At 40.1% G+C, this 27,267-nt stretch overlaps 1 protein-coding gene across 2 annotated transcripts in view; it reads right to left on the reverse strand.

Moving 5' to 3' along the window:
- The window catches only part of entrep2 (endosomal transmembrane epsin interactor 2), a 146,300-nt gene that overhangs the window by 19,227 nt on the left and 99,806 nt on the right, over window positions 1–27,267 (reverse strand). For both annotated transcript variants that reach the window (XM_088641006.1, XM_088641007.1), the window contains 2 exons: window positions 19,737–19,847; window positions 6,626–6,757 (listed from right to left, as the gene is read on the reverse strand). In XM_088641006.1, the coding sequence (XP_088497132.1) occupies window positions 6,626–6,757; window positions 19,737–19,847 (243 nt within the window). The remainder of the gene's footprint in view (window positions 1–6,625; window positions 6,758–19,736; window positions 19,848–27,267) is intronic.

Genomic DNA, 27,267 nt, shown 5'->3' on the forward strand with positions numbered 1-27,267 from the left:
GAGCTTAGCCTAGGTTCACAGTAACAAACCGAAAAAAGTACACGCTCCATTTTCTTTTCGCGTACGACAACTTTTTATTTGCTCGTTTTTCTTTTAAACAGGAAGGACAGCTTCTGCACAGCTACCCTGGGGGCTACGAGATAACACACTTATACTGCTGACTCTTACTGCAAGAAGCTGTAACCCAAAGACGACAAACTGGCAAAAGCCTTTCAGCTAAATCAGTGACAGCGGAAAAGCAACACTTCCGTCACGATCTTCATCTTCGTTTTTTTAAAACGCCAACAGCAGATTTGTCTCGTTTCTTTATAAAAGAACGGAGTTCCCCAACAGGACATGCTTGCTTAATTCCAGGAAATGTTTGCTTGATTCTTTTTCTATTACTTTATTTTACTCGGCAAACCAATTGAAAGTGGTTTCCCACTTACAGTGATGACCTGGAGAAATGTCATATACTGGAGCAATGCAAGAGAATATACAAAAGCAGTGTACCATCAGGGATATAAACCCCTAAGCAATACTCCACATTGCCGATTCTCTCATGTTTCTCGTGTCACATACTGTAGCTTCCAAACACGCCGTCGCTGCCTTGTTCCCCTGGAATAACCCAGCAAATATTCCGTGTATCTCTACACCACATGGCAGAGGATCACTACTGATGTGGCATTTCATAGTTCCTATTAAAAGCTGCCTTGCATTACACTGCAGCAATATCCTAGAAAAACTGTTGCCTTTCTGAAAAAAAAGAAGGACTCTTGCACATGTTTTTGTTTGTTTTTTTAAGCGTACAAAGCCACAAAAACTCGTGTCGCCAAGCTAAGGTGAAACAGACTCCGCTTGCTGCCCCCTTTCTAAACAGCCACAGGTCAAGCGATGCAAGGAACGAAAGATCGCAGGAAATCCTTCGTGGAATTATAAACAGACAGGCAGCTGAAAACTTATCAGAAGGTTGAATCACTAACCACACAGTCTGAGTAAACAGCACGCTTCGGTCCGTGTTCAATCAGGTTCCAATTTGTGAGACTTGACCATTGAGGTAACTCCTGTCCTGAAGGCATTCCTATCCTCTTTGGGTTTAAAAGATAAATATACAATGTGGCGCATTATGATCTCCCTAGTACCTGAGCGACTGCTGCAGGAATTTACAGGAGAGACCTCTGACAGAGCAGCCTTCATTTCCAAGCCCCACTGCTAAGGCCAATGCACCACTCAAGAGGATCCCTTTAAACCTCAACCATGCTAAATCTCACCACAGGGTGGCGCCTTTTCTCCAAAGCACGGGCTTTGGTCCAAATAAAAACACTCTTCTCAGAAAAGCCTCTGACAGTTCTGCCCATTCATCCACTCTCCACACTCACTCCCCGCTCTCAGCAAGTTCAACACACACAAAGCCACTTCACAGACAACTGAGAAAACATACAAACTGAAAACGATCTCTTTTATTTCCTTTCTGCTTTTGTCTGTTCATATAATCTGACTGCCATTAGCAAAGGATTTGTTTGTGTTATTCTAGTGCTGGAAACGTCTATACATCTGCCTTACAGATGTGAGCACTGATATAAAGTTCTTCTGGGTGACTACCATTTACATATTTACATAGTAATTCATGTCAGAGCTGCAGAGGTAATACATTTAAGGGAACAGCTAATGGGCTGTGCATACAGAACACACCACCTCTCCAAATGACCTTGCCCTCAGCTAGTCTGTGGTTAGATTAAAACATGTGGAAGGTTAAGACTTTTGATTATTGATTGATTTTTTGGATCAAATAAATTAGCATTACAAGTTAGCTTTTAGTTCTACTGAAATTCCTATTTTTCAGTGTGTGCTAAATACTCATTAGCTTATGTGATCTCTACAGATAGCTTTTCCTTCTACACTAGTAGAATTTTTTCGTTGTACATACATTAAGCAAAATGGGAAATAAATATTTTAAAAATCAGCACCTATCTCTTAAAACATTAGGCATTGGAAGAGATTCTGAGGATTTGGGTGTAATGTAAAAATCTGCTACAAATAATTGCACAGACAAGGTAAACAAGGGCATATAAAACCTTTGAACAATTAGTGGTGCAGATACTGATTCTTCATTCTCAAATTTCACAGCTTTCTACCTGTGTGTATTTAGCATAGCATTAACAGTCCTACCTGAGCAACATGCATACCTACTAGTCCCAATGCAACAACGCTTCCCATGAAATAAGATATACCAGAATTTCATACATTTTAAAACAGCTTGCCTGAGTGGAAATTGTAGGGTAGCACATAAAAAGGCCTACAGCACACTCTGTAAAATATTTCACAAAACTTGCATTAACCTCAAGTCTCACAGGAGCCTGTTTTGACAAATGTGTAGAACATCAAAAGAGCTATCTTTCCATTTTCCATATTCTTCAGAAAGACACTTAGAAAATGTGGATCTACAGTAGTTACTTATTACAGACCTTCTTTTGGTCTCTGAAGTGTCACCTCAGAGCATGCTTTTCTTCTGGTGTGTGGAATCTGTGAGGCATGCGATTCTTCAATTTGTGAAAATGCAACAAAACAGAAGGTGTTTCTGGTAAACCTAAGCACACACTGAAACACAACATGCGTGTTATCCATCCTAAGTTCACATAAAATTAAGAAGAAACATTTACAAAGACTACTGAAAGACTTGATTCATCATCTGGATAGATTCATGGGACACTTTCCAACTCTGTCACACCATTTTCTTACTTGGAAAAAAAAACGCTGGCGTAAACTTAGGATGATGGCATGTGATTTATGAATACTGTACAGCTCCTTGTGTTTAGTACAGGGACACTAAAATGGATAGGAGAACAACGCACAGAGACTTTATTCAGCCTTTTCCTAGCTTTTCTACGATTTAGCTTCTTGACAGTCCACTGCAAAGGCACAAGCAGATCGAATGCTGCTTTTTCAGGCAACGGAAGGACAAAGAGGTTTAACACAGACACTACAAAAGGGCAGACCTGGCGTGAGGCTGGGGAGGGGCATGGGAGAAACGGTGCATCACTGATGAAGTACAAAGAGGGCAGCAGGAAGGATTAAAATCATACTGACATGCTATGGATGCACAGACAGATTGCATAGTATATATTCTTCTCCAGCTGAGACCCCAGGACACTGACTGCATGTAAATTAGAAGTGAGTATCTGGGGTAACTGATAACACAAGGGCTCCAAAGCTCGGCTATCACAGAGTATCCTGTCAATAATTAAGGCTCATAATCACAGAAGCATGCATGTTATCAGTTGCTAGCACCCACTCCACAGCTCATGAGATCTCTCCAGCTTTCCACAGCCATTCGGGAAACAAGGTTCACGTCCAGGTAGTGAAGAGTCAAAAAGCAGAGATATCTCATGAGTCCTTTGCTGGCTGAGATGAGGTCAATATATTAATATGACCTTTTTTTGCTGATAAAGACAAATAATAATAATAATAATTGTTGATGTTATTATAATGGTAATTATTGTTTTATTATTAGTAGTTGTATTATTAAATCATATATACAACCGGCAGTCATCTGCATACAATAAGCTAAATAATAACAATAAACTACATTAATAAAATGGCTATGGATGCCAGCAGAACCTTAAGGAGTATTGGAAGTACTGTAGCATGTAAACAAAATGAAATAGTAAGAACAGCATACAGATGTGGATGCAGTCTAGTAATGCAAACAACCAGTTAGTATGTATTACACCGTAACATTAGACAAGTCCAACTGTCAGATAACTTTGCCAGCTCAGAAATTAAAGATAATTAAGAAATTAAGATAAAACATAAAATACAATACAGTGAGTATGAGTTATTAAATGACGCAGTCGAAAGAGATCACAAATGTTGCTCAAACAGATGAAACTTGAACAGGTGCCAACAGATGGGCAGGGACTGATGTGTAGAGGTAGTGATGTGCTGTCTGTTTAAGGGTTTTAAAGTCAAAGTGAAGAAGGGAAACAGGATGACAGTTCTAAAAGAGTGGGGGAACAAGGATGGACATGGAATATAAGGAGATGAATTTGGGGCTCTAGCCTACATGAAGGTAGTTGAGAAGGGTGTCCTAAATGTAACTGGTGGATTTTCTTTGTGGAAAAACACAAGATCAACTGGGACTGCTTCTTCATTTCTTTATTTAATGAAATTATTTTGTGTTGTCTGTATTCTAACCTTTTTTTTATTAAAGTACAGATGGTTTTCATGCGAACTGAGTAGCTTCTAAACAGCTTAGGACAACTTAATACAGTATAGTTAATGTCTTTGATAGAAAGTCAATGTTTAAGTGAACACAGAAAAAAAGAAACATGAGAAGCCCAGGCCACATCCATTTTGAATTAATTTAAAGATCCTTTTAAGAGCTCTTTCGTCTGTGCAGATTCATTAGAATAATGTTCTATATGGTTCAAAATGAACAGCAGTACCACATCTGTTTTTTCTTTTTAAAGATACATTCATTTTCATTTATGTTTGGTTCTCTTTATTATGTGGCCCACCATAAAAAGGAACTGCATGAAGTAAAGGCACTTACTCAAGATGAATACATCAAGGGCTTTGTCAGACACTTTCAATTGTGCTTGCACAGAGAGGGCATGGTTTCTTGGGGAGACAATGTCAGGAGTCTGGGCACTGGGACAGAGTAATCCTTTGCAAGAAAAAAGACTTTCACCATCCTGGATCTCTGTAAGGAAGCTTAAAGAGCTCCCTGGCACACGTCAAAGGCAACCTCAGCTGCAATTTAAATTCAAAGCTACTTGGGCAGGAAGACAGGGTCATTTGTGCCTCTTCTCACCACAACTCATGCAGTGTCTATTTAAATGGATTTGTACGGCAATTAGGGATGCATTTCAATAGATCTGTTCATCAATATTTTCTCTAATGCTGCAGGCTTAGTGTTGTATCTCAAACCCTAAAGAATTAAAATAATTTTCAAAATGCCATTCAAAAATGTACGAACCTGATAATCAGACTGAACAAACTTTGAGTTTGTTTTGGTGCAGAAACCCTCGATAGCACTCCTTGGGGGTCTACTGTAAGGGATGCTCTATTGTTCATTACAATAGTAATGAGAAATGCCACTTCAAATCCCGGAGTGGAGTAACTCTCATATCACTTAATAATACTTTTATAGGATTCATTAAGAAACATTTTTATGAGCTCCTGTAATAAATGTAAAACACATTGACTCTTCTCTCAATTGATGTTATACCTGAAATCAATAAAAAGTGTTTGAAAATAATTTTGGACTCAAATACAGTATATGTTGCAGAAGGGATCTTTTTAACAGATTTTCTGAAGAAGAAACAGAAAATGAAAGCATCAGAAAGAGATACCCTCTAAATTAAGCTGTCTGTGTTCAAGAGTACCATCACTATTTCATTCATCTGTATCAGTTTTATATATGACAGCTGCAGAAACTTAGCCTGGTCAACAACACTCACACAGCTGTTTTCTAGAGCCCAAACAAAAGATAAGTGTTAAACCATTTGTTAGCTGTCTAAATTTCTTTCTTGTAGTAGTGCTGGAGGTTTTCAATTGTGGGTTCACTGTGAGACTAAGATAAGTTAAATGACTTGGGTATTTTAGAGCAGAGTATCCATTTACTCATATTAATTACAGAAATTAAAAATATGATGTATAATATTTAAAAGTGCATGTGCAGTTTGTTACCAATGAAATTGAAATAAGTTTGGTGACTGGCTCAACTGACAGAAGAGCTCATCTGAGCTTAATGATCTGGGTCTGAGCATAGGCCATGTCACTATCCGAATGTGACAGGGATTCCGCAAGTGTTGGAACTCAATTGTCCGAGTATCTACCCTCCCCCTGAGTGCCGCCAAGGGGAGGGTAGGCTTAGATGGTCTGGGGCTCTCTCAACTCATAGTGACACAGCGCTCCCTGTGGCCTCACTGGTGATTGAATCCTTTTCAATTGTAGCCGAACCTCCACTGCGGGACTGTTGCCTGTGATGTGTGAAAAGACAAGAGGCCCAAAGGTGGGAGGGAGGGACAGAGGAGTTTGCCTGCACTTCCTTGTTCTCTCCCGCGGGCGGCTGCAAAGTTTATTGCCGCAAGCCGAGATGTGAAAAATATAACAAAACTGAATGTGTGCAACAAAAATAATGAGCCATACTAAAGAAAAAGAAAAAAAATGTGAAATGAACATAAGCTACTTACAGTATGTAAGAATGAAGACAGCTCTTTCACATGGACTGGTGTAAATTGAACACCACTGGATTGATCTTTGAATCTCTGAGCACTGTGTTTTCAAATGCCTCACAACTGACTGGATGGATGAGGATGGGCCAGGGATGAGCTTAGTGACAACCACTGGAAAGCAAAAAGCTGAAAACTAACCTTGCTGTGGATTTCAGTGTCGTGACAAAAGTCATTGTGATAGCATCAGATCAGCAGTGCTACAGAAATCCCCACTTAAAAAGAAATGCAAGCTGGCAGTTCAGCAGACACCTTCACTGAACAAACAGACTCAGGCACTGAGCAAGACACCTGTCAGAATGACTGTACGCTGAGGTGGTCTTCTCTCGGATTTTCTCTTGACGCAAAAACGTACGGACCTTCCCAACACCTGTATCCTCCCCAGTGAGGAGTTGTGCATGCTGACCCACCTTCAGCCTCAGCCGGATGGTGTTGCATTCCCTCAGTGGGTTCAGCTTCAGCGTTTCCCCTAGGTTATTGCAGCCGGGACTCTGCTGCTGCATCTCACAACACACGCAGACACCATCGCTGTCAAACTTGATCTGGGAGGGAGAACAGAAAGACCATGTGAGCAAACCAAAGCAGAGTGAGCAGCTCTGACAGTCGCATGGGCCCACTGCCACCAACCCCAGTACAGGCCTTCTGTTTCCAATACAGATCTTGGCCTAAACCCATTTCCAAAGCACTTGAAGACATCCAGATACTCTCCTGCATGTGGAAAAACAGCTGGGGTCTTTATTAAGTGTAAAATGTACAGTAAGCCAGCGGATGCTTGAAGACATGCAAATAGTGCAGCAGTGCTCAATTGTATATCACTTCAGAAAGGGTCTGCAGAGTCATCTGGATATCTGGATCCAGAACTTTTTTTGGCTCGGCAGCACAATCTACTTTTGAAAGATGGTCTGTTATTAAACAAATACTGATCTCCTGAACTGCTGCTGCCCTGCTACTGGGCGGCTAATCATGTCAATTGAGACACATAATGCAACAATCTGGAGTCAGCCAGCAGGCAGACACCCAGAATTTACCAAAAGACACAGATGACTTCCTCCTCTAAAACAATGCAGCACTTAATACATATCATATTATCACGTAATATGGTTCCGTAAATTATAATATTACTCACTACTGAACTGAGGCAAGAGCTTTGCTCCAAAACCTTGACATCATAGCAGATATTCTAATTATCATAATGTCACTTCAAGCACAGTACCTGACACACACTGCAGGCACAGAAGGGATCCAAATAGCATACTGGGAACACCAAAGAACGATTTGATCTTTTTGCATTTAACGTGCAATGCCTGTATATTTCTAAGAGGGCAGTGGTTGAATTTTAAAGAGGCAGCGACCTTCGTTAGTGAATTCAATGCCCCAGCAATGTGGAACCTCTCTCAGAAACACAGGACACTAACCTAGCCAGCATGTGTTTGGGAAATGGCAGGATACCTAAACGCCCAGAAGAAACCTACATGGCCAAGGGGAGAGCATGCAAACTACTCGCAGGAGGTACGCCGGACTGGGATTGAACCTACAACACAAGGGCTGTGACGCAGCAGTACTCTACTAACCTCTGAGCTACCATGTCTCCCGTATGTGCAATACAGTACGTTACAGAAAAAACAACAGAACAATTGCAGTGTGCTCCACTGGGCACGTTTACACACATGTGCCTAGTGCTGATGGCACTAACAATTTACAAAATGACAAATGACCCAGAGAGCTTGGCTTAATCCAGCAATTTGTAGACAGTCTAATATCATCATCATAAACTGCTAGGAAACTTCAATAATGGCAAAGGTTGATATAAGGCCAGTTTTAAAACATCTGTCAGAATTTACTACTATAAAGGCCCTTAAAAGGTCAAAGCTACAAGGGCTGCTAATGTAAAAAAGGCAACAGTAATACATTTATCATCATTGCAAAGATATATTCAGACAAGAGTAAGGGTGAAATCATTTGGATTCTATCACCATAAAAAGCAGATATACCATGTTTTAAATAATTGATTTTGACTTTAAAAACTATCTCTGAAGTTACCTTACATTTTTAGGCAAATGTGATTGAGAAATTCATTAAACCCTACTGCTAAAGTAAAGTGCATACCAGTTTTAAGAGTTCCTTTTCAACTGCCCAATAAAACTGCTTTGAAAACCATTTGAAACTACGGTACTAAACAACAAAGTGACTTTCACGTCAGAAAACAAAATGCTCCAGTTTTATAGCACCATAGCAAATGTCCTCTGTCATCATCACTGAGTCCATCATTTTGTAAAAACAACATTTATAATAGAGCGACTGATTAGCTGCTGCTGTAATGAAATGGGGTAAAATAAGTAACACCAGACATTCAAAGTGATTTGGATTCCTCTGTGTGCAATTTCAAGAGATTGCTGCAAGTTCACTTTTATCTGTCTCTCGACTAGCTGCACATACACAGTGCTGGCAGTTTAATATAACTGACTTATTAACTTTCTACCCTCTTAAAGACATCCTGGGATCCAAAACATCGCCGTTTTTTTAAGATTGCCTCTCATTTACGAGTATACATCATACGGCCTGTGTACTGTGACAGGGTGATACCTAGACTCCACAATTATCTGTGATCATCTGAAAAATCTTTGAGATGGAATACTTTTATGATTAAATATACCTTATTAAATGTGCACATCTTATGCTGCTTATGTGCACACAATGTCCACCAAATCTTAATGTCTTTCAATAACCAGCAAATAATTTATGAGGGGCTGAAATTATTCAGTTAAATTAAAAATCATTCAACGTGCGGAAAAAAATCAAAACTGTAGTTACACAAAGTGTTTGCGGTAACAGTGTATTAGAAAGAGAGAAATATTTTTCTGAGTGTCCAATAGAAACAGCAAGGATTTAGATTTGGGGATACAGTAAACAGACCAGTTAATGTACTGTATTTTCTAAAACTATAACAAAAAACATTTACCAATGAACACTACAGCTGCCCTTAATAATTCTTCTCTTTCTATAAGAGTTTAGGAGCAATAAAATTCTAAATATTAAAGGTTTTCCAAAATCTGCAAAAATATTGCTTGTAATAACAGTATTTAGGTCACATTGATGGGAACCTTTATAAAGATTATGAAAGCTTTTATAGAACAAAAACACCAGCTCCACTCTGGAAGTCAGACTCTTATTCTTTGCAATTAAACCAAAAAAAAAACATCTTGAAATTCAATCATTGGAATGACTGGGCTTTGATCTCTCTTGGCACTGTGATCTTCAGCTCCCTCCTTCATCACATCTATTGGCCTGGTCCTGCTAGCATGACACACGTCCTGGCTGAGCTCTGCTGGGGTCCAGAGCGCGCTTCAGTCGAGCAAGCATAAGGACCCCCCAACCTCTGCCGGCAGAAGAAGAGCCGAGGCCATTAATGTAATGAGTGGCCACACTGGAAGCCGACACCCACCATCGCAAATAATACGATCAAGCAGAGGAGACTTTTTCCCATGAGCCACTATGAACCACTGTGCGCTGACATTTCCTGATCACACATTCATCCAATCCAAGGAGCACACGCAAATAATTAACACGGCCTGACCCCGTCACAACTCCAGTGATATTACCCGCACCAGCACTGACAGAAGCAGAGACAGTAGGGCACAACACGAAGGCAAGGTGCCGCTCTGTGTGTCCTTGCACGCGCTCATTAGGAATTTTGCATCACCAAAGTGAATACCAAATCGCAGTAAATTACCATGGAGCAAAAGGCATGAAAGTTCAGCACTTATCAGAGCCTCCCATAGTCTCAGTATTTCCTTTTGTTTTAAACCTTGACTGCTTTGTATTTTTCGTTGGCAGACTGACCCGCAGAGTAAACACTCCCTTGCCTGGATTGACACATCTCCCAATTCCCATTTAATGCATTTAAATAACACTAACCTTTATCTGTGCTGATCTTGTGGCTTATCGAGAGACATATAAGACAGCTTCTCAGCACACGGACATAAAGAGCACGGGTACTGTACTCTGTTATTTTCCACAGCTCTGACATCCTCAGTGCCTTGCAAACATATTCAGACTTTGCACAGTTTTCACATTTTGTGGCTTTAAAGCTGGCAGGCATGACAGTTTGAAGTAGCAATTAATATGTTATACACAAAACCTATCCTATGCATTCAAAGCAAAGAACAAGAAAGAAGAGTAAATAATATGAAAGAAAAATGGTAAAGTCATGATTGCTTAGGCGGATGACACAGTGACGCAGTGGTTAGCATTGCTGCCTGAGAGCGCTGCGTCCCTGGGTTCAGTTCTGTAGCTGGGGTGCTAAAGTATCTGCATAGAGTTTTTATTATTTATATTTGAGTTTGTTTGCTTGCTGGGATAGGCTCCAGATCCCCTGAGACCCTGAACTGGATAAAGCGGTATGAAAATGGGTGTATGATTGCTTATGTAATCAAACCCTTAGCTGTGGCAAGCCTAAATTAATTTAGATGCACAAAATGACCTTACTGAGTCACAAAGTTAGCTGAGTGACCTCTGCGTGCAGTATCAGTGGTTCTCAGGATTTCACAACAAAAACACCAATCTCTGAGAGGTTCCTTGGTCAGGTAGTGAATTTCAAACAAAGAATCAACCTAAGGGCTCGGTCAGGTATAAAGTCATTGAATGACACAGGTCAGGAGAAGGGTAAAATAATACTGAAGTCTCAGAATATTTCAGACACCGCCTAGATCAGGCTAAAACTCCCAAGCAGCCGCGCAGGGAGGAAACTGGTGAAGGATGCCACTCTCAGGCCTTTCAGAGTCTTAACTCTGATTGTTATCTTTTCAAATATGTAATTCCCTAATCCAGAACCTTCCCCTTCATCACCATTCTTATCCACTTCCAGAGGACAGTGACAGAACACATTGCTGTTCCTTTGCCTGACGAGCAGCACAGGTGATTCAGATGTGCTGGGAGACATGCAGGGAGCTGTGACTGGTTAATTTAATGGTCAATGTAAACTGTGAAAGGAAATGTAAGTTTCTCTTTATTCTTGGCACCCACCGTGACATTTCTCTCCTTTTTCCAGCATTCTCATGTCAAATGATCAAATGATTAATTCAGTGTTCTTGTCATTAGGGTGCCTGTTTACCAGCGCTCGTCTGTTTTTAGATTTTCCTCTGCTCAATGAGGAAATCCATTGGTACTGGTTGCAGTGTAATGCAAGACTTAATTAAGATTTTTTTTTTTCAAGCCACTTCCTTCTTGTCTCCGACTGAAGAAAAAGGCGAGGTGAAAACTTGATTATGTTGCGATCTAATTGAATTGAGGAAAACACATACTTAAAATTTCAGTCATGGGATACGGTCTCCAAAGAGGTGTTAATATGAAGGAAGGGGGCTGGTCAGTTAATTTAATATGCAAATCTCTTTTCCAGCCTCCCAATTAGTGACAACAGCTGTCACTGCAGCAGACTGTAAGGAACTGATTATCTTGCGGCATCTCCACAGCCTGGTGTGGGACTCCATGTTCTTAAAGTGATGCCGCACAGCCACTCACTCCTGACAATCTCCTGCCGTACTGAGGCCAGGCATCACCCTGTAAAAGGACAGGGTCCCAGTGCATCAGATTCAGAAAGATCACCTCTTTGCCTGCGTCTCAAAAAAAACCCCAGAAAGCCTCCATTACTGAATTCTGCAGGTGCCTTAGCTTGCTGAGTGACACACAACATCAAAGAACAGTCTTCTTAGAACACATGGCAGGAGGTACCAGTAAGAGATGAACAGCAGAGCCACCTATACCCGTGACACTGTAAATGAAAGCTCAGCAAGCTCTAAAATGAGACACTCCCTATAGTAACAGCAATAACAATAGTTACTAATAATTCCAGCAAGAAGACAAAGAAGAATGACTCTGTATAAGCATTAAATACTAACTTTAGAAAAATGTGCTAAAAATATGCAGGAAAAGGGTCTCATGCCTATGTACAGCAAATAAAAGTGTTTTTTTAGGTTTATGATATTCTGTAATAATGAAGGATCGCACAAAAGCAAACTATGCATATTTCATTTTCATCCTAAAACTTTAATCTACCTTCCAGACCTGTTTTTTTATTTTGATGGCTTATGGCATTGTGTACCCTGAACAAGAGCCGACCTTTAGAATATCTGAGTTAAAGAGCAGCTGAGGTTTTCTGCCGAAATGACATCTCTCTTCCCTCAAACAGCTCTTTTGGACTGACTCACTCAGCTCGTCTGCATGCAGCACTACAGTATGTGAACACTGCCAGGACTGCAGGCTTTGACAGTACTAAACTATTGTCTCAGACCTGAGAACCAGGAACATTAAAATATTTTCTAATAAGTAAATATTACTGTAAGTAATAAGTCATTATACTCAGAAATGAAGATAAACTGATTTCACTTTTTACCCATTGTATACTGTAGGTTCATTAAGAATTTGACAGTCACTTACAGTAGATCTCAAAGACAACTTTTCCTTAATATTGAATGTCTGGGATGCCACAGGTTGAATAAAGATCAGCATGAGTTTTTGACAGAAATTTCTCAAATTTTAGATATTACACGGTTATACATGACATAAGAGCTTCTATGCTAGTTTTGTCTTACTCGAAATTTACACGAATTTTTAGTAGAATTACTTGTTACTATCCCTTGCTCAATCACAGATAAGGAGTGGTCCTTGTATCCCTTACTTAAAACTAATACTGATTATGCGAACAGCCAGCTGGGTTTAATGTGGGCAATGAAACAACAATTTGTGAGGGAGGTATGTGCATTTCAGATTGGTGTGATGATTGCCCTAGCAAAGTCATTGCATTGTTACCATGAGAACAAGCAGTTTTTGTTCTCATTTGTGTGGTATTTGAATATTTGAACTGAACTCCATAGTGCACACTGTGGCACACTTTTTCTAACAATCATTTACAGGTATAACTGAGTTAACAAAACAAAGTAAACCCCATGATATGAAATGCAGAAAACTGAAAGGTGTGGTGTCTAAGGCAGAGGTCTCCTGCCTTACAGTAGGTTCTGAAGGACAGGTGTGTTTGCCGGTGCTCATTCCAACACAGTTCTTAAGTCAACCCATCTAAGTACAGCCTTAACTGAATGGGCTGGACAGTCCTGCAGGTGCGGCTACTTTAAGGAGACCTAGAAACCCTGCAGACATGCTGACCCTAAGAAATGTTCAGACGAAAATAATACAAAAATGAGCATAACTGTTACAAATGAGAAGAGATCAATCATCCCATCTAGCTCGTAAAAGTCCATGTGAGTTCCAGACAGACTCCTTCCCACTGACGGCTCCAGCTTCCTGCTCTGCAGCAGATCATAGATCACCCGGGCACCAGGCCCACGGTCAGCAAGAAATAAGAAAATGAAAAGGGCGAGCGAGCCGTGAGGAAGGACTGAGAACCACAAACACCAACCTTTAATATACCGGAAGTTTTAAATCAATATCATTTCCATGATATTTAATTGGTGCCCTGTCCATTATTAAGCTGTCAAATGAAGGGAATATACAGCAATTCTTTGCCAGTACAGAATTAGTGATCTCATGGAAAATGCAGAGCCGTGAAATCTGTCTTTCCATTATCGTGGGAAGCAATGGGAACAGTGTACACATAACTAAAGCCAATCTAAGTACAGATCCCCAGGTGACTGAGTGTCTCTCTGAGATGTTAAAGGGACAGAGTGCCCAAGCAGCCACTCCATATGGGACCCCAAACCCTGCTGAGGACAGCTGTTTTCAATCTGCTAGACTCTTGGACAGCCGTGAAGAGAACGATCTAGAGAAGGACAGAACAATTCATGAGGAGCGCACGAACAGGCGTGTTTGATCTGAGCTCACAGTCAGTTAATCTGAGCACGTCACATTCAGAAGGAGTGTGCAGAGGACCAGGCGGCTCTAAAATGGCAAACAGATGGTGCAATACTGCAGGTAATGCCACAGCTAACAGAAATTTATCATTTATTCTTGCACGGTATTCTTCCCCACAAGCCAATAGGAATAGTTCAGGTTTCAAAGCTTAATAGCCAATTAGCCACAAGAATAAACAATAAACTAGAATACACTTGTCAAAGTTGGTGAAGAAACTGTTTATGGAAAATACTTTTTAGGCTAATTTAAATATTACAATTATTACAGCTGACAGATTTCATATACAGTGAATCCTTAGTGTAACTGACACACGGCTTGCTGGTTTCTTATTCTCCTGTTTGTTGTAACACCGTCTAACGCCTTCATTAATTTCTCTGCTATATCCCTACTGTTGAGAAAGAGGCAACACAGACGCTCCTGCATTGTCGTGAAAGAAAAGACATGTTACTGTAGTTGTGAAATGAGAGGGTTTTCGCTGTGCATTATTTAAAACAGTCTTCACTGCTAACAGGAGCAGTGGTTAAATGTCAGAGTGGAGGAGCAAAGTAATAACGGGCTGATTTTAAAAGCTAGCTCATCTGCAGTTGAAAAGAAATAGACATTAACAACTTACTCTCAGCAGACAGACTGCAAGAGATTTTTTTACTCATTTCCCACTGCTTATTCTGCATCTCTGTTTTTAGAACTGGAGCTTTTAAGAATTGGGGCACTCACACTGTACATGCACCTCATGGAAAGTGACATAAAAACAGCTCCCTCCGTAAGCGTACTGTACAGTCCCATTCACTCAGTTTCAGTTTCCCATTGTGGATGTTAAGACACAAATCTTCAGATGTCCGTCCAGAAAAAACTAAAAGGAAATGAACTAGAAAAAAAAACACAGTGTGGAAACCAGTCATTACCTAGCAGATTGGGCGATTAGAATATAAAGGCCATAAATTTATTTTCCTAGTCTGGACTTTTGTTTCTGAAATGCTTGACATTAAATGCCTTTTCCCTCTAGAAGCTACTTGGCATTTACCAAGTGAGGCGCACACAGTGCTTGATTGACCAGCTTGTTTCCTGTGCTGTCACTCCTGTGCAGTTTCCCTCCTTGTCAATGGAGCCACAGTGTGCTTTCAAATACCACATGAAGATTTTTACTGTGAAGACTGTAAGACACTGTCCAAATAAATCATGCTGAAAAAAAAAACATATGCAGAGATAATCATTGTAAAGAATAACCCACTTTGATGTACAGAAGGGAATTGACATCTGTGAATTTCAAGATTGGTGAAAGCGCTTATTTGCGATTTGGTTTTGCCAGCGTGGTCGTGTATGGAAGAGGAGCAGAGCAGGATGAAACCAAGATGAAGGCTGTTAACCGCAACTATCCAATTAGCGGCGCAACAGACTAGAATCATGAGACGAATCCAGCTAATGAATGAACCTCTCCCTGCCCCCTGCCCAAGCACTCCCTACCCAGTATCCTCATCTTGGCGTGTTCCTGTTTTTATTCTGTAACAAACTTGCCCGGTTCTGTGTCGGCAGTTTGAGGAATGACAGACTGGAGTTGACGTTACAGGCTCACTGACAGTTTTATTGCAGAGAGATAAAAGTGCAGGCATTCATTGGACATAGAGGAGGGATTCATGTTGTTTATTTTAGCCAATTGCAATACGTTTGTGATCACTGTTTTTTTGTTTTAGTTGATCAATGTAATTTTAATTAACTTAAAGCCAATGCATCAGCTTTTTTACCAAACTAACCCTTTGAATAGTTAGGAATTTCTAGTACTTTAGAAATCATGTAACCGAATGCTACTTAACCATACACACTGTATAATGTAGTACATTATGTGGTGATATAGGAGTGGACTTGGTTATACAGTAGGCAAATTTAGCAATTCATGATGATTCTCAGCACTAAACCCTCACAAGTGTTAAGACCATACTGTACCCTTCATATGCATGTGGCCATATTTTCTCTCCCCTCAAAATAAAAGCTTTTAACCAAAGTGCACACAACTAAGATCAACAGGGGGCATTTTGTAGCCTAAAACTGCAACATAAAAGAAGCCATAGCTGGGCACGGTATACTTGCCTTAAACCTCCAGGAGCAAATTCCAGCCCTTCCAAGGTCATGTGTAACCACCAAGGCTATGACTGCACTTTGCTCTATGGCATAAGCATGAGCTCCCATTATTCCAATTAGAAGTGAAAGGCATGATTCCTTTGAAAATAATATATTCCTCTTCTCTGTCCTACTGAATTTCATTTCCATCAGACCCGGGCATGTTAGAATATTGCTCCTGTTACACATCGTTTCGCCGAAAAGCACCAACAGATGAAGATGTATGTGGACACTGAATGGCAAGACGTTGTCAGGCAAGGCTGTCAAATCTTGGAGTGTCCATTCCACAGGATCCAGGGGGATGGTTTATAAAAGAGCTTAACCAAACGCATTTCACAAACCTGCAACACGGAAACGGGACTTAGCTCCTCATTTCCATTATGGCACTATGGTGTCTGCCGTTAGAAAATGATATTTTGTAAGATGTCTTTTTTTTAATAGGAGTCATTTGATTTGAAAAAAAAAAATCTAGGCAGATGCAGCACAATTGTAAATGAACAAAACACATAAGAGCAAAGAATGTTACTTTTCTATTTTTAACAAACATTTACCGTTCTAAAATGAAGGCTTCGGTTTTTGTTTTCCTAAACACTGATACAGTTCTGTCAGTGCATCTTTTCAGATACCACTTGGCCAAAAGCACAATGAGAAAAAAAAAAGCAGACAACATTTAGTTTCAACACAGTGAGAAAAAAAGACAAACTGTTCTACGAATGGAAAACCCAAGGTAGGAACTTATCCAAATGCCACCTGAGTAGGAAAGCAGTTTAACCAAACATGAAAAGGTCATCCAAAGGGTTTCTATAAATATGAATGACAGTCTATACTAATACAGTACTGCTTGCTTTACAGACAAAATAAAAGGTCTGTTATTAATGCTGAAGTGGCAAGTTTTTCAGAAACCGCCTTCTCACTGCAGGTATAACAATACAATTAAAACCCTTTAACTGGTGAAAGAAATGTAACCTCAAATATAATTTTTAAATACATCCAATACCAGTAGGCCCCTTATCCTGGTGATAAGATGGGTTGCACAAGCACACAAGGTAGGTTATGTTAATGAGAGGAGGCCATTTGGCCCATCTAATCATTTGACAGTAGTTAAGTCCAACTGTTTCTTGAATGAAGTCAGGCTATCGGCTGAGTAGCTTTTTCCCTACTGCCACAGCCCTTTGAAGTGCCTTCTGCTCACAGTTAAAACTGCACACGCTTGGTTAACAACGCGTGTCCACTGGTGCATGTTTCACTACGGACTCTGAAGACGTCCAGTGGGTCACCGATGTCAGCGCCTTTGAGGGTTTTGAAGAATTGTATCGGGTGCCCTTGGCATATGTTCTGACTAAAAAGGGTCGGGTCTTTCAATTTTTCAGTAACACTGAAAGAAGCACACACTCTCAAACGGATATCTTTATACAAATTGACTCAATATTTATGCACTTGTGGTTTCGCCTATAATTATTAGTGACCACATTCCACACGTCCACATTCGGGGACCTAATTCGCCACTCACGGACGGAGCAGTAGGAGAGTAAAAGCAGATCTCCAATTGTGCAGCATCTACATCTCACAGATCTACTTCACCCAACCTGTTTCAGTGTCTGTAGTAAAGAGACCTTGCTTGGTTAACAAAGAGTTCATACAGCAGTGCATCATGGGTTATTCTTTATTCAGTTTCCTTTAGAAAAGCTTTAAATGACCTTTGAGTGTAGACCTGTTATAAGAGTAATGTCTGTAAATGAGAATTATATTTCACCCACTAGCAGACAAAAAACTTTCTTTTATGTCCAGCCCCTACTGTTTGTGCTTGTGTGTTTTTACTTTTATGGTGTGTGCAATGCTGTACACAATTTAATTTTTTGTCTGTTATTAACATGCTGTAATAAACTTTATTACAGTACAATAGTGCTGCCTTTATAATGGTAATACAATATATTAAAAGTAAAAAAAATGTGCTGTACTAAGAAAGAAAAAAACTCAAATAGTGTAAAGGATATCATAACACCAATTTAATTTGTTTGCACATACAATAACATCATATTATAGAGGGAAACAAAGCTTTACGTTTACAGTATTCAATTTAATTAAAAATACCAATATATACTTACCTATCTGATGTAGGTAACAGTTATAACAAAATATTACTACCGAAATGCTTGTTTCATGAGCTGTACAGAATGTTCCCCAAAAGGTGTTAAGTCCCGCATCTGCTAAAATCACCATTTGCTGAGACTTCAAGGTACCTTACTCTCACATATACAGGTATTGAGGTTTTACTGTATATCTAAAAGACAGTCTTCAACAGTTTAGTTTATTAGGTATAATTAACATCCTTTTGAACATTTTAGCCACTTTGTAGCTTCTAAATGTATAAAATCCAAATAATTAAGAGCATATGTCTCCAAACAGGGAAAAATCGAATCTATCTTTAGACTATTGTTTTGTAAAAACTGCCAGGAGTTTGTCCCTCCAGGGCTCGGGGTGGAATTGAACTGTAAAATGTGTCTATGACAGTAATTTAAACAAACTTTGTAGAAAGTGGGTGGAGATCTTTCTATTGCTGTTGGGGCCAAATTAATAACTTATTTTACATAAGTGTATGTTTAACTATGTATTATATTTAACTGTATATTAACACACCCAAGTATTCGGTATTCAGCTGATTTATGTATGTTCTAAACGTTTTGTGGTGTTTGTGCTTGTGAGGGGAGAAACTGTTTTCTTCACTCAAATAGTAGAAAACGGATTTTGAAGAGTCGGGCTCTTTGATTTTTATTCCTTATTGTTGAGAAGAGACAAACAAATGTACAGATACACGAAGCACTCTGCTTCCACAATCCACTTTGGAGTTCAAGGAGGAATGTAAATGCGAATGCATGTAATTGAAGTTCCTACTGTTCGATTCCCAAATTGGGACATTTCGTATTATGCTTTGACAGCTCTGCTAAGAGCCTTTAAAAGAAGCGGCTGATCTGCGCACTGTGCTTTGAACCACATGCACCTTGCTATAGAACACCACTCCCTCACAGAGCCACCAGCACCCCTCACATGTGGTGAGGCCCAACTCTTCCACAATGCTGCCAACCTCTTATTTCCTGATGCCCTGGTGGTCGTACTGTACTTAACCCTTTCTTCAGAAGATATTCTCCCTTCACATACTTAATTAGATACATCTGAGTCTTCGGGATGTGTTTTTTTCCCCACAGAAGCTCTGTGTAAATTTTTGAAACTACAGTACATCTTGGATTTCTGTTGGTTCATGAGAAGGGCTTCAGCTACATTAATCCCCATACTTGAAAAATCCCATCACTAGTGCCTGGCAGAGCAAAAAGAACAGCTTTAGCTATTTCTATCAGGAGACAAGGTATTTTCTTTTCAGACACTTAATTAGATCCATGTGTGTCTTAAGGGCCTTTTTAATTTCAGGAGTATAGATGTAGAGATGACGTCTCCTGCCCATTTATCCCCCCCAGCTTGCCACGTTACTCCAGCAATGGGAGCCTTGCACTTCCTTGCATTCCTGTTCAGAGCATTCAGCACCGTGGTACTTACTAGCTGACAGGCTTCCAGGGAATTCACCAGCTGGGCATTCTGGCAGGAGAGGATGGACCCGGCCAGGTTCAGCATCACACACACAGCAGACAGCAGCATGAAAAAGGTGATCTGTAAGACAAGGAAAAAAGGACAACGTGTTTTTTTCAAGTGCCACAGCTAGCCTTCAAACAACCTCCCCCACCCTCGAGATCTGAACAAAGGCAGCGGACAGGCAGCATGTACAGTAATGTACCGGAGCCTCTCGAGTTCTCACGGTGAAGTTCAACAGAAGAGAAGAACAAACGTGTGCAAAAGGACATGATTTAGTGCAGTAAGATCATTTGCGGTATCAGTTATTGGACAATGTTTTTTAAAACAAAAATCAAGCACACAAAGTGACCATGATTAGTCCAGAGCAAAAATTCAACTTCAGAAACTTGTACGTGGATTTCAGCTGTACTAATCTACACACTCAGTAGGTCCCATCACTAGCTCTTGCTGGAGGAAAAACCCATGGATTTTGTCCTTTATTCAAAATTTCTGTGGTATAATCTGCACAGAAGTAAAATGAAGCAAGATCTGAGGTCCTACCAGATTCATTTCTACAGTATTTAGCTTTGTGTTTTAACTCTGCTTAAATTCCAATAGGGTTTAGAAGCATTCTGATATTACTTGGAACTTGAAATATCTTCAGTTAGTTTTTCTTTTCAGTTGAGCGATACTTCAACCCCAGATGTACCCTGAATGAAAAGGAAATGCCAGACTGAAAGAAGTAAGTTAGGTGACTACAGAGTGTCACCTAAAGCTTGGTACAATCTGGGGTATGCTTCAATTCCATGTTTTCCTCCAAAACAACAGAATGTGTTCCACCACAGCAAACATGCAGCTCACAGCCCGAGTCTGAGCTCTGCTCTGCTTATTAAGGAGGTGAGAAACGAAGCCGCAATGAGCATAAATTGCACAGCCATGTGGCAAACGGTGGCGTCTGAGAGGTCAGGACAGAGGCAAACTGCCAAAGAACACTACAAAACCTGGGCACCATTCCCCTCCTGCTAACACTGCCTTTCCAAAGATAAGCAGCTTGAGCCTCTGCCTTTATCAGGATTCTAGTCACTCAAAAGCACAACAGCAGTGTTAGTCATCTTTTGTCGTTTTCAGCAACAACAGCAATCCCATTCTTAACAATTTCCCCTGTGTGCTTTAATATGGAAGGACATAAAAACTATGTCTATGTATTACGAAACTACATTTGGCAATCAAGACTGTAGTGCACTGTGTTCCACTGCTAAGCATAAATGCATGCTTACCAAAATTACCCCCAGCCGCACTGTGAAAAAAAAAGGAGACTATAATTGATGGTCAACCGAAAGAGAACCAATTTTCCTTTAATTTTCAACACTCTCTCATCAGAACTGCTCCCTGGGTGCACAGCTTGATAGATTTGAAACTCTGCATTTTTTTTGCTCCACAGAGGTCTCTCTTTCCATAAAATTCTCTTTATTTTATAGCTGACAGAACAGGGATATCAATTCCTTCAGAAGTAATACAAAGCCTTCAGGTGTTTTAAATCACAGTTCATCTAAAATAGAACAGGCTTAAAACTGTCAGGCAGAGTCCAGCAGTGCACTGTATATCAACCTTAGCCTTTGTACAAAGCTCAAAGATTTACAGTACTGGAATTTTACTTGAGGTGACATTAAACTAGGAAAATACCCTTCTGTAAAGTGAGAGACATTCTTTAAACAAAGTTTAAAATCCTTTTCTGTACTCTGACAAAATCCAAGTTACGCGCTATACTGTAAAGAGCTGTTGAATATTTAAGGAAGAAGTGTGAATAACACAAATACAGTAATATAAATAAAAGTACAAAAATGGAGAAATTCTGTGATCTTTGCCTCCCCTTTCTGAAAGACAAATGTCACAGAGCTTGACTTCCAACCATGCAACTATTTCTCTATTTTATGAGTAGAATGGAAGAGATGTTTAAAATATGAGCTAACACTCATTCAACAAGTCATTCTGGCAGACATTTTAATGTCCGCCAAAAGAAAAGGCAACAGTTCAGACAGAACAAGGGGACTGAATCTCTTTAGTTGGGAAGGGGGGACATAGTTCAAGCTTTTGAGCTTGTGAAAGGGAGGTGGAAATTAAGACAAAATACATCTTAAAAAGGACTTAAAATAGGAACTACAGTATGTCTTTACACAAAAAAGAACCCATAGGGGCCTGCAGCTAACCACACAGCTAAGCTTCTGAACCTTCAAGCACTGGAAATGTTTCGGACTGATTACTGACTAACAAACTATTGAGCAAGACGCCTGCTCTGGTTTAAAACCTTCTTCAAGGTCTTTAATAATGTTTCAGTGTTATTTGCAGGCCCACAGACAAACAAAGCAGCCTCTTCTGACTTATTGTTGTGTTCTTACTTCCAAGTTCTCCGCAGCTAAGAAATTGCTTTGGCGTATTTTTTTAATATGTTATGTTATGCTCGAAACCTAAATATTTATAGTGAATCTGCACTTTGGGAAAAAAAGTTGGCATGCATCACTTTTTCACAGTAAGTGTCCTCAGATGCCAAGTGCGATAACACGTCATGCCCTGAACTATTTCAGAAAGGCACTGCATAGTAAATGAGACTGTACGAGCTGATAACTGTGGGTGTTTATCATTTCCCATAAACCCGTCATAAATCACAGACACAACATAATGTGATTTTAGTACTTCTGCAGCCAAGAGAATTTGAGGATGGGTGTAATCATTTTTTCTTTCATTTCCATTCCCCCCAAATGGAATGTATAAACAGTATCTGCTTCAGTTTTGGGCTTGGGGTTGAAAGCATTTGTTTCAAATTCAAAGAAATGTCATCTTATAAAAATCAAAAGCAGCACAATCTCCCTTTGCAAAAGAAAGCAAAGAAACACGAATGTTGTCAGCTCTTTTTTAAAAAAAATTGCTAATTAAAAGAATCCAATGCGATTTGAAGAAAACAAGGACAGCTTTAATAGCGATCATTGCACAAACTAGGGATCAGACAAAAGCTCAAGTTTAATGCAAAAGATGACAGACTGTAGACGCATTCAATATACAGGATAGTCGTAATCACTATAATTAAAGATAACAAGCTGTCAGCCGATAAATGACACTTTTATTACTTTGTGTAAAAATGTAGTATCACTTGTCAGAAAGAATATATTACTGATGCGGATTTCTCTCCCTCCTATCGGCTGAAAACTAAAGAGCTCGTAAAAACATTGCAACCATAAAATATTTACTAGCACTCCTGCTCTCTGGAATGGCTTACGGCATGATGGAGGGTCACTCTCACCACCACATTCTAGGTATTACCTTTCATACTTTCCAATTTCACCACACCTTAAATCAAACCCTATTCAGGAAGCAGTCTTAATGTCATTTCACTTTTATTCAAGAATTGTCAAGCGCTGTGCAGGTGGATTGATAGATACATATTTACACTAGGCACTTGACAAAGGAAAGGACCAATCAGCACGCTGGAACCACTATCACAACAGTAGCACACTGCCTGGCCCGGGTCATGACACCCCAGATATTCACTGCCAGGGGGACGGGTGAGAGTGCACTCCAAACTGCAATTAGCAGAGGTGACTGTGTATTCCCCTATGCTACCAGAGTGCTGAAAGAAACAACGTATGCGTATTTTTCACCAGGCTGCAACACTGTTTTCCAGAACGAGGAACACAGGACTTGGTGAAACTCGGCAAAAGCTGTGTTGCAGGAGGCCAGCTTTCTGCTTTTACAAGAATAACACGGAGTGTAAGAAAAAGAAAACAGCAGGATTGATCATGTACACTCAGCTGCTCAGTTTGGGTACTATGAAAACCTGTGATTCAAAACAACCCCTGAAAGTTGATGCAAAATTATTAGAGGTACGGTAGATGGCATAGACATTTAAAAAAAATGGTCTGAACACATACTGTAAGAAGGTTTAACTTGTAATTTAATGAGTTCTAGTGGGGGGGAGAAAATGACTTCAAGAAGGGCTGGCTGGTTGACTGATTTTCAAAGGCAGTAAATGCCTAAGTTGTTTTCCTTATGCATTTATAGCTCGCAGAATTTAATGTGACAGCAAATCCTGCCTAAAATCGTTCCCAAATGCTCCATGTTTATATATTGCAGAGATGCCCTTGGCTTGTGTTTTTCAGAGACAGTGCCCTGTTTCCTTCCCTCCATAGACAGACTGGCAGGTGTGGAACAGGAGGTGACCTCACAGTTGATCTAAATGTATTAAAAAAAGATCTCTGAGGGCAGCCAAGTGCTTACTAACAAATAAATCCCTTTCATCTGCGAAGGCTAGCAGGATCAATCACCACAGCGACTTACACTGCGATGTTTCTGGCTTCTGCAGCTGGTGTTTTACAGTCATCTTTCCCTTGCCACTTTTAAACCTTTCAGTGTTTCTAAACAAATGCAACGTGTCTTTCTCAACTCATTCTCAAAGCACATTTTTTTACAAGGTTTTTTTTTTAAAGAACAGACATTTCAACCTGGCAGCTGGTTACATAGTTCCAGTGTTGTATATTTTCAGATGAATCATTAATGGGCGACACAAGCTAGTGCTTCTAACTATAGTAAATAGTAAACTGCCTTTATGTAACTCAATGTACTACAGTAAGCACCTACTGTTAACTACCATTTCTTTTGTTTTTGCTTCTTACATATTTCTGAACAAGGGTTACAGCATTTAAAAGTAATTCCTCTAACAAATAGTACACAAGCAAGTGAAATTGCTTTACTGCTCTGGTAAAAGTTTTTACTCCTACTCCACTTTTCATTGCTAAAAGCTAACTCGGTTTACCCGACTTTGTAAAAATGGGTTTGAAGTGGCTGATTTTTAAAGAGCCTGATTCTTACCGCAACTGGCAATTAAACATACTGGCTTCATGCTGATTTATTCTAATAACCATGTGGAATCAAGTATCACTGTTACACAGCAAATCATTAATTAAAGGTGCCAAGTCACTTGCAAATAGACAAGGGCAAAACACGGCACATATTAGTCTAGTACAGAGAACGTTTAGTTGTTTATTATGTCCTCTTAACTTTGCAATTACAGCACTGTTTGATTGCCATTTTATTTTTCACACAAAGTGAAAACAGTGGGGACATCAGGCTGCTTTGCAGAAATGAGCTGTCCCTGAGCACTGGCGTGATTGCAATCACTATTAGCAGTTTTACTCTACAGCTTTTCACAGCTCAGCATTCATCACCGGACTGCACCGATGCCCAGCAGTCCCGTAGTTTTCATTGAAGTTGTGAGGAAGACCGGCGATTCGGAGAGCTCACAGGACGCGGGCAGGGAAATAGAGCACCGACCCCTGCGATGCAGGAATGCAGGCCTCGCACATGTGAATACAGATCAGTCATCCACATGCTTCGAAATCAAATACGTTAACATGCCAGCTCTCCCAGACACCTCTCTGTGAACTGGAAGGAGCTTTCCGAGACGGGTTTGCTGCTACAGAAAAATGTATGACGGCCCATCACTTCGTTCTGCGCTTGTTTCCATTGGTGCTGATCAGAGAAGTCCATCCTCCACCTCCAGGGCCAGTTTGGAATCAATTTTGTGACAAGCTCATTTTCACATATTAACAGACGCATACAGAAATATTGATACTGTAGTGAATGTAGACCCCACAAACCACAAAACGTAGCGCCAAGTCAGCGTATTGCCTTAACACTTGTGCGTTGGTGTGCTCTGTCACCTTGGCTCCCCTCTAAGTGTCAGGATGTACCGGTGGTTCCCTTTTAGAGAAGCCTGCACAGTCCACTGTTCAGTTATACCCCCCCTCAAAGCTTTTAAGCAGCACATTCACCAACTTCTCTTCCTCTCTTCACATCAGTTCGTCGATCTCTTAGAAGGCTGAACAGGTGAATGCCTCTCAGCTTCTCCAAGTCTACATCTTCACATGGAAAACTTTTCCCATGTCTACTCCAAGACACCCTGGTTCCCTTATATCTAATCTTCCCATTGACTGTCCAATTTCTATTCAGAGACACCCTCATTTGCTTAACTTGGCTAATTTACACCAAGACTTCCTGCTATAATCAGTACTAATCACATTCCCTAATGGGATACTGGAGCCTTATAAGCCAACTTCTGGAGTAGCGGACTAAAAATGAATGAGCTGTAGATCAGTCTGGCTCTTTCTTGCAATAATCATCACCTTCTCACACAGAGACAGCAAGACTGTCTATGTGCTTTGGTAAAGGAATCTAGATACCAAGATCATTTTTGAGCTCCCACTCTCTTCCTCTCCTATAGGAACACAGACACAGACTCCACCCCCTCCTCTCATGGCTGCTAATATACACCAGATATGTATTGCATGGGCGTGGCCAGTTGCCCACAGAGCTAATCACACATGCTCTTTTCCGCTTGGGGAATTTCCTTCACATGACGCCAATTAGTCATTTAAGCCAGGTGTATCTAACTTTAACTCCAAAATGGCTTCAAACAAAGCCCCTACATTGACACCATTACAGATTATTATAATATTCACACTCCCTTTATTCTTATCAGCTGCTACCTCTTAAACAGACATCTTAACCCCAAAAGGTGTTTCTTTTAAGATTATATAGAGGCATACGAATGTAAAATAAAAATGTGCAAATAAATACAAAAAGAAAAGTTACAATTTTGCACAACATGACACTAATTCAGCAGGGAATGGAATACTCAAGCTTTAATGTATTCAATTTACGTATCTGATATGATGGCATAGCACAATATGATTAATAAAAGTAATAAGAACATTAATCCTAAGTGGCAATAACACACATCTGATTTTGAATTTCATGAAGCTGCTCCAGCAGTAAACAAAACATTATAAAAAAAGACTTTCATCTGGTGCTCTGCGGCACACTATTTACATAATGGATCTGCTAGCGTCAGAAAAATTGAGGTTTAAATTTGTTAGGTCTTATATTTCAGTATTAAACGTAATAATGTGTATTAATGAGTTATGCTAAAGCACACATTGTAGTCACAGAAGCTTGCAGAAAGCAGGCTACTGCCCAGCTCAACGAAATACTAATTCTGAGCAATACGCCAGTCCCCTAAAATAATAAACTATAAATACTAACTTGATGCTTAAAGTAGCACTTAAAACTCCTGACCGGTATGTCTCGCACACACCACTTTTTCAAAGACAACAGCCAGCCCATTGCTTGAACAATCAAGAAATGAAACCAGAAGCCTTTGCGAACCAGATGCATGCTGGCCAGCTAATGCACTTTCACCACTGGAGACCACCAGACGGACACAAGCGAATGTAGCCCAGTTAACAAGTGTTTACTCCTACGATCACCCCACAGACACTGCATTCGTCATTCTCAAGAGCCGTGGGGATGGCTGTCACTGACAAACACCGCTCAGCTCTGACAAACCTAACATGCTAATTATAGTGTTGACGGATCATTAGCATTTCATGAGTAACTTGTCACTCTCAATTTCTGCTGTAGCCTTTAAGCTCATTAGGCATGAATGTAGGCATGAATGAACTCCAATAAG

Source organism: Lepisosteus platostomus, chromosome 7 (genome assembly GCF_059453375.1).
Source record: "Lepisosteus platostomus isolate fLepPlt1 chromosome 7, fLepPlt1.hap1, whole genome shotgun sequence".
NCBI classification, from domain to species: domain Eukaryota; kingdom Metazoa; phylum Chordata; class Actinopteri; order Semionotiformes; family Lepisosteidae; genus Lepisosteus; species Lepisosteus platostomus.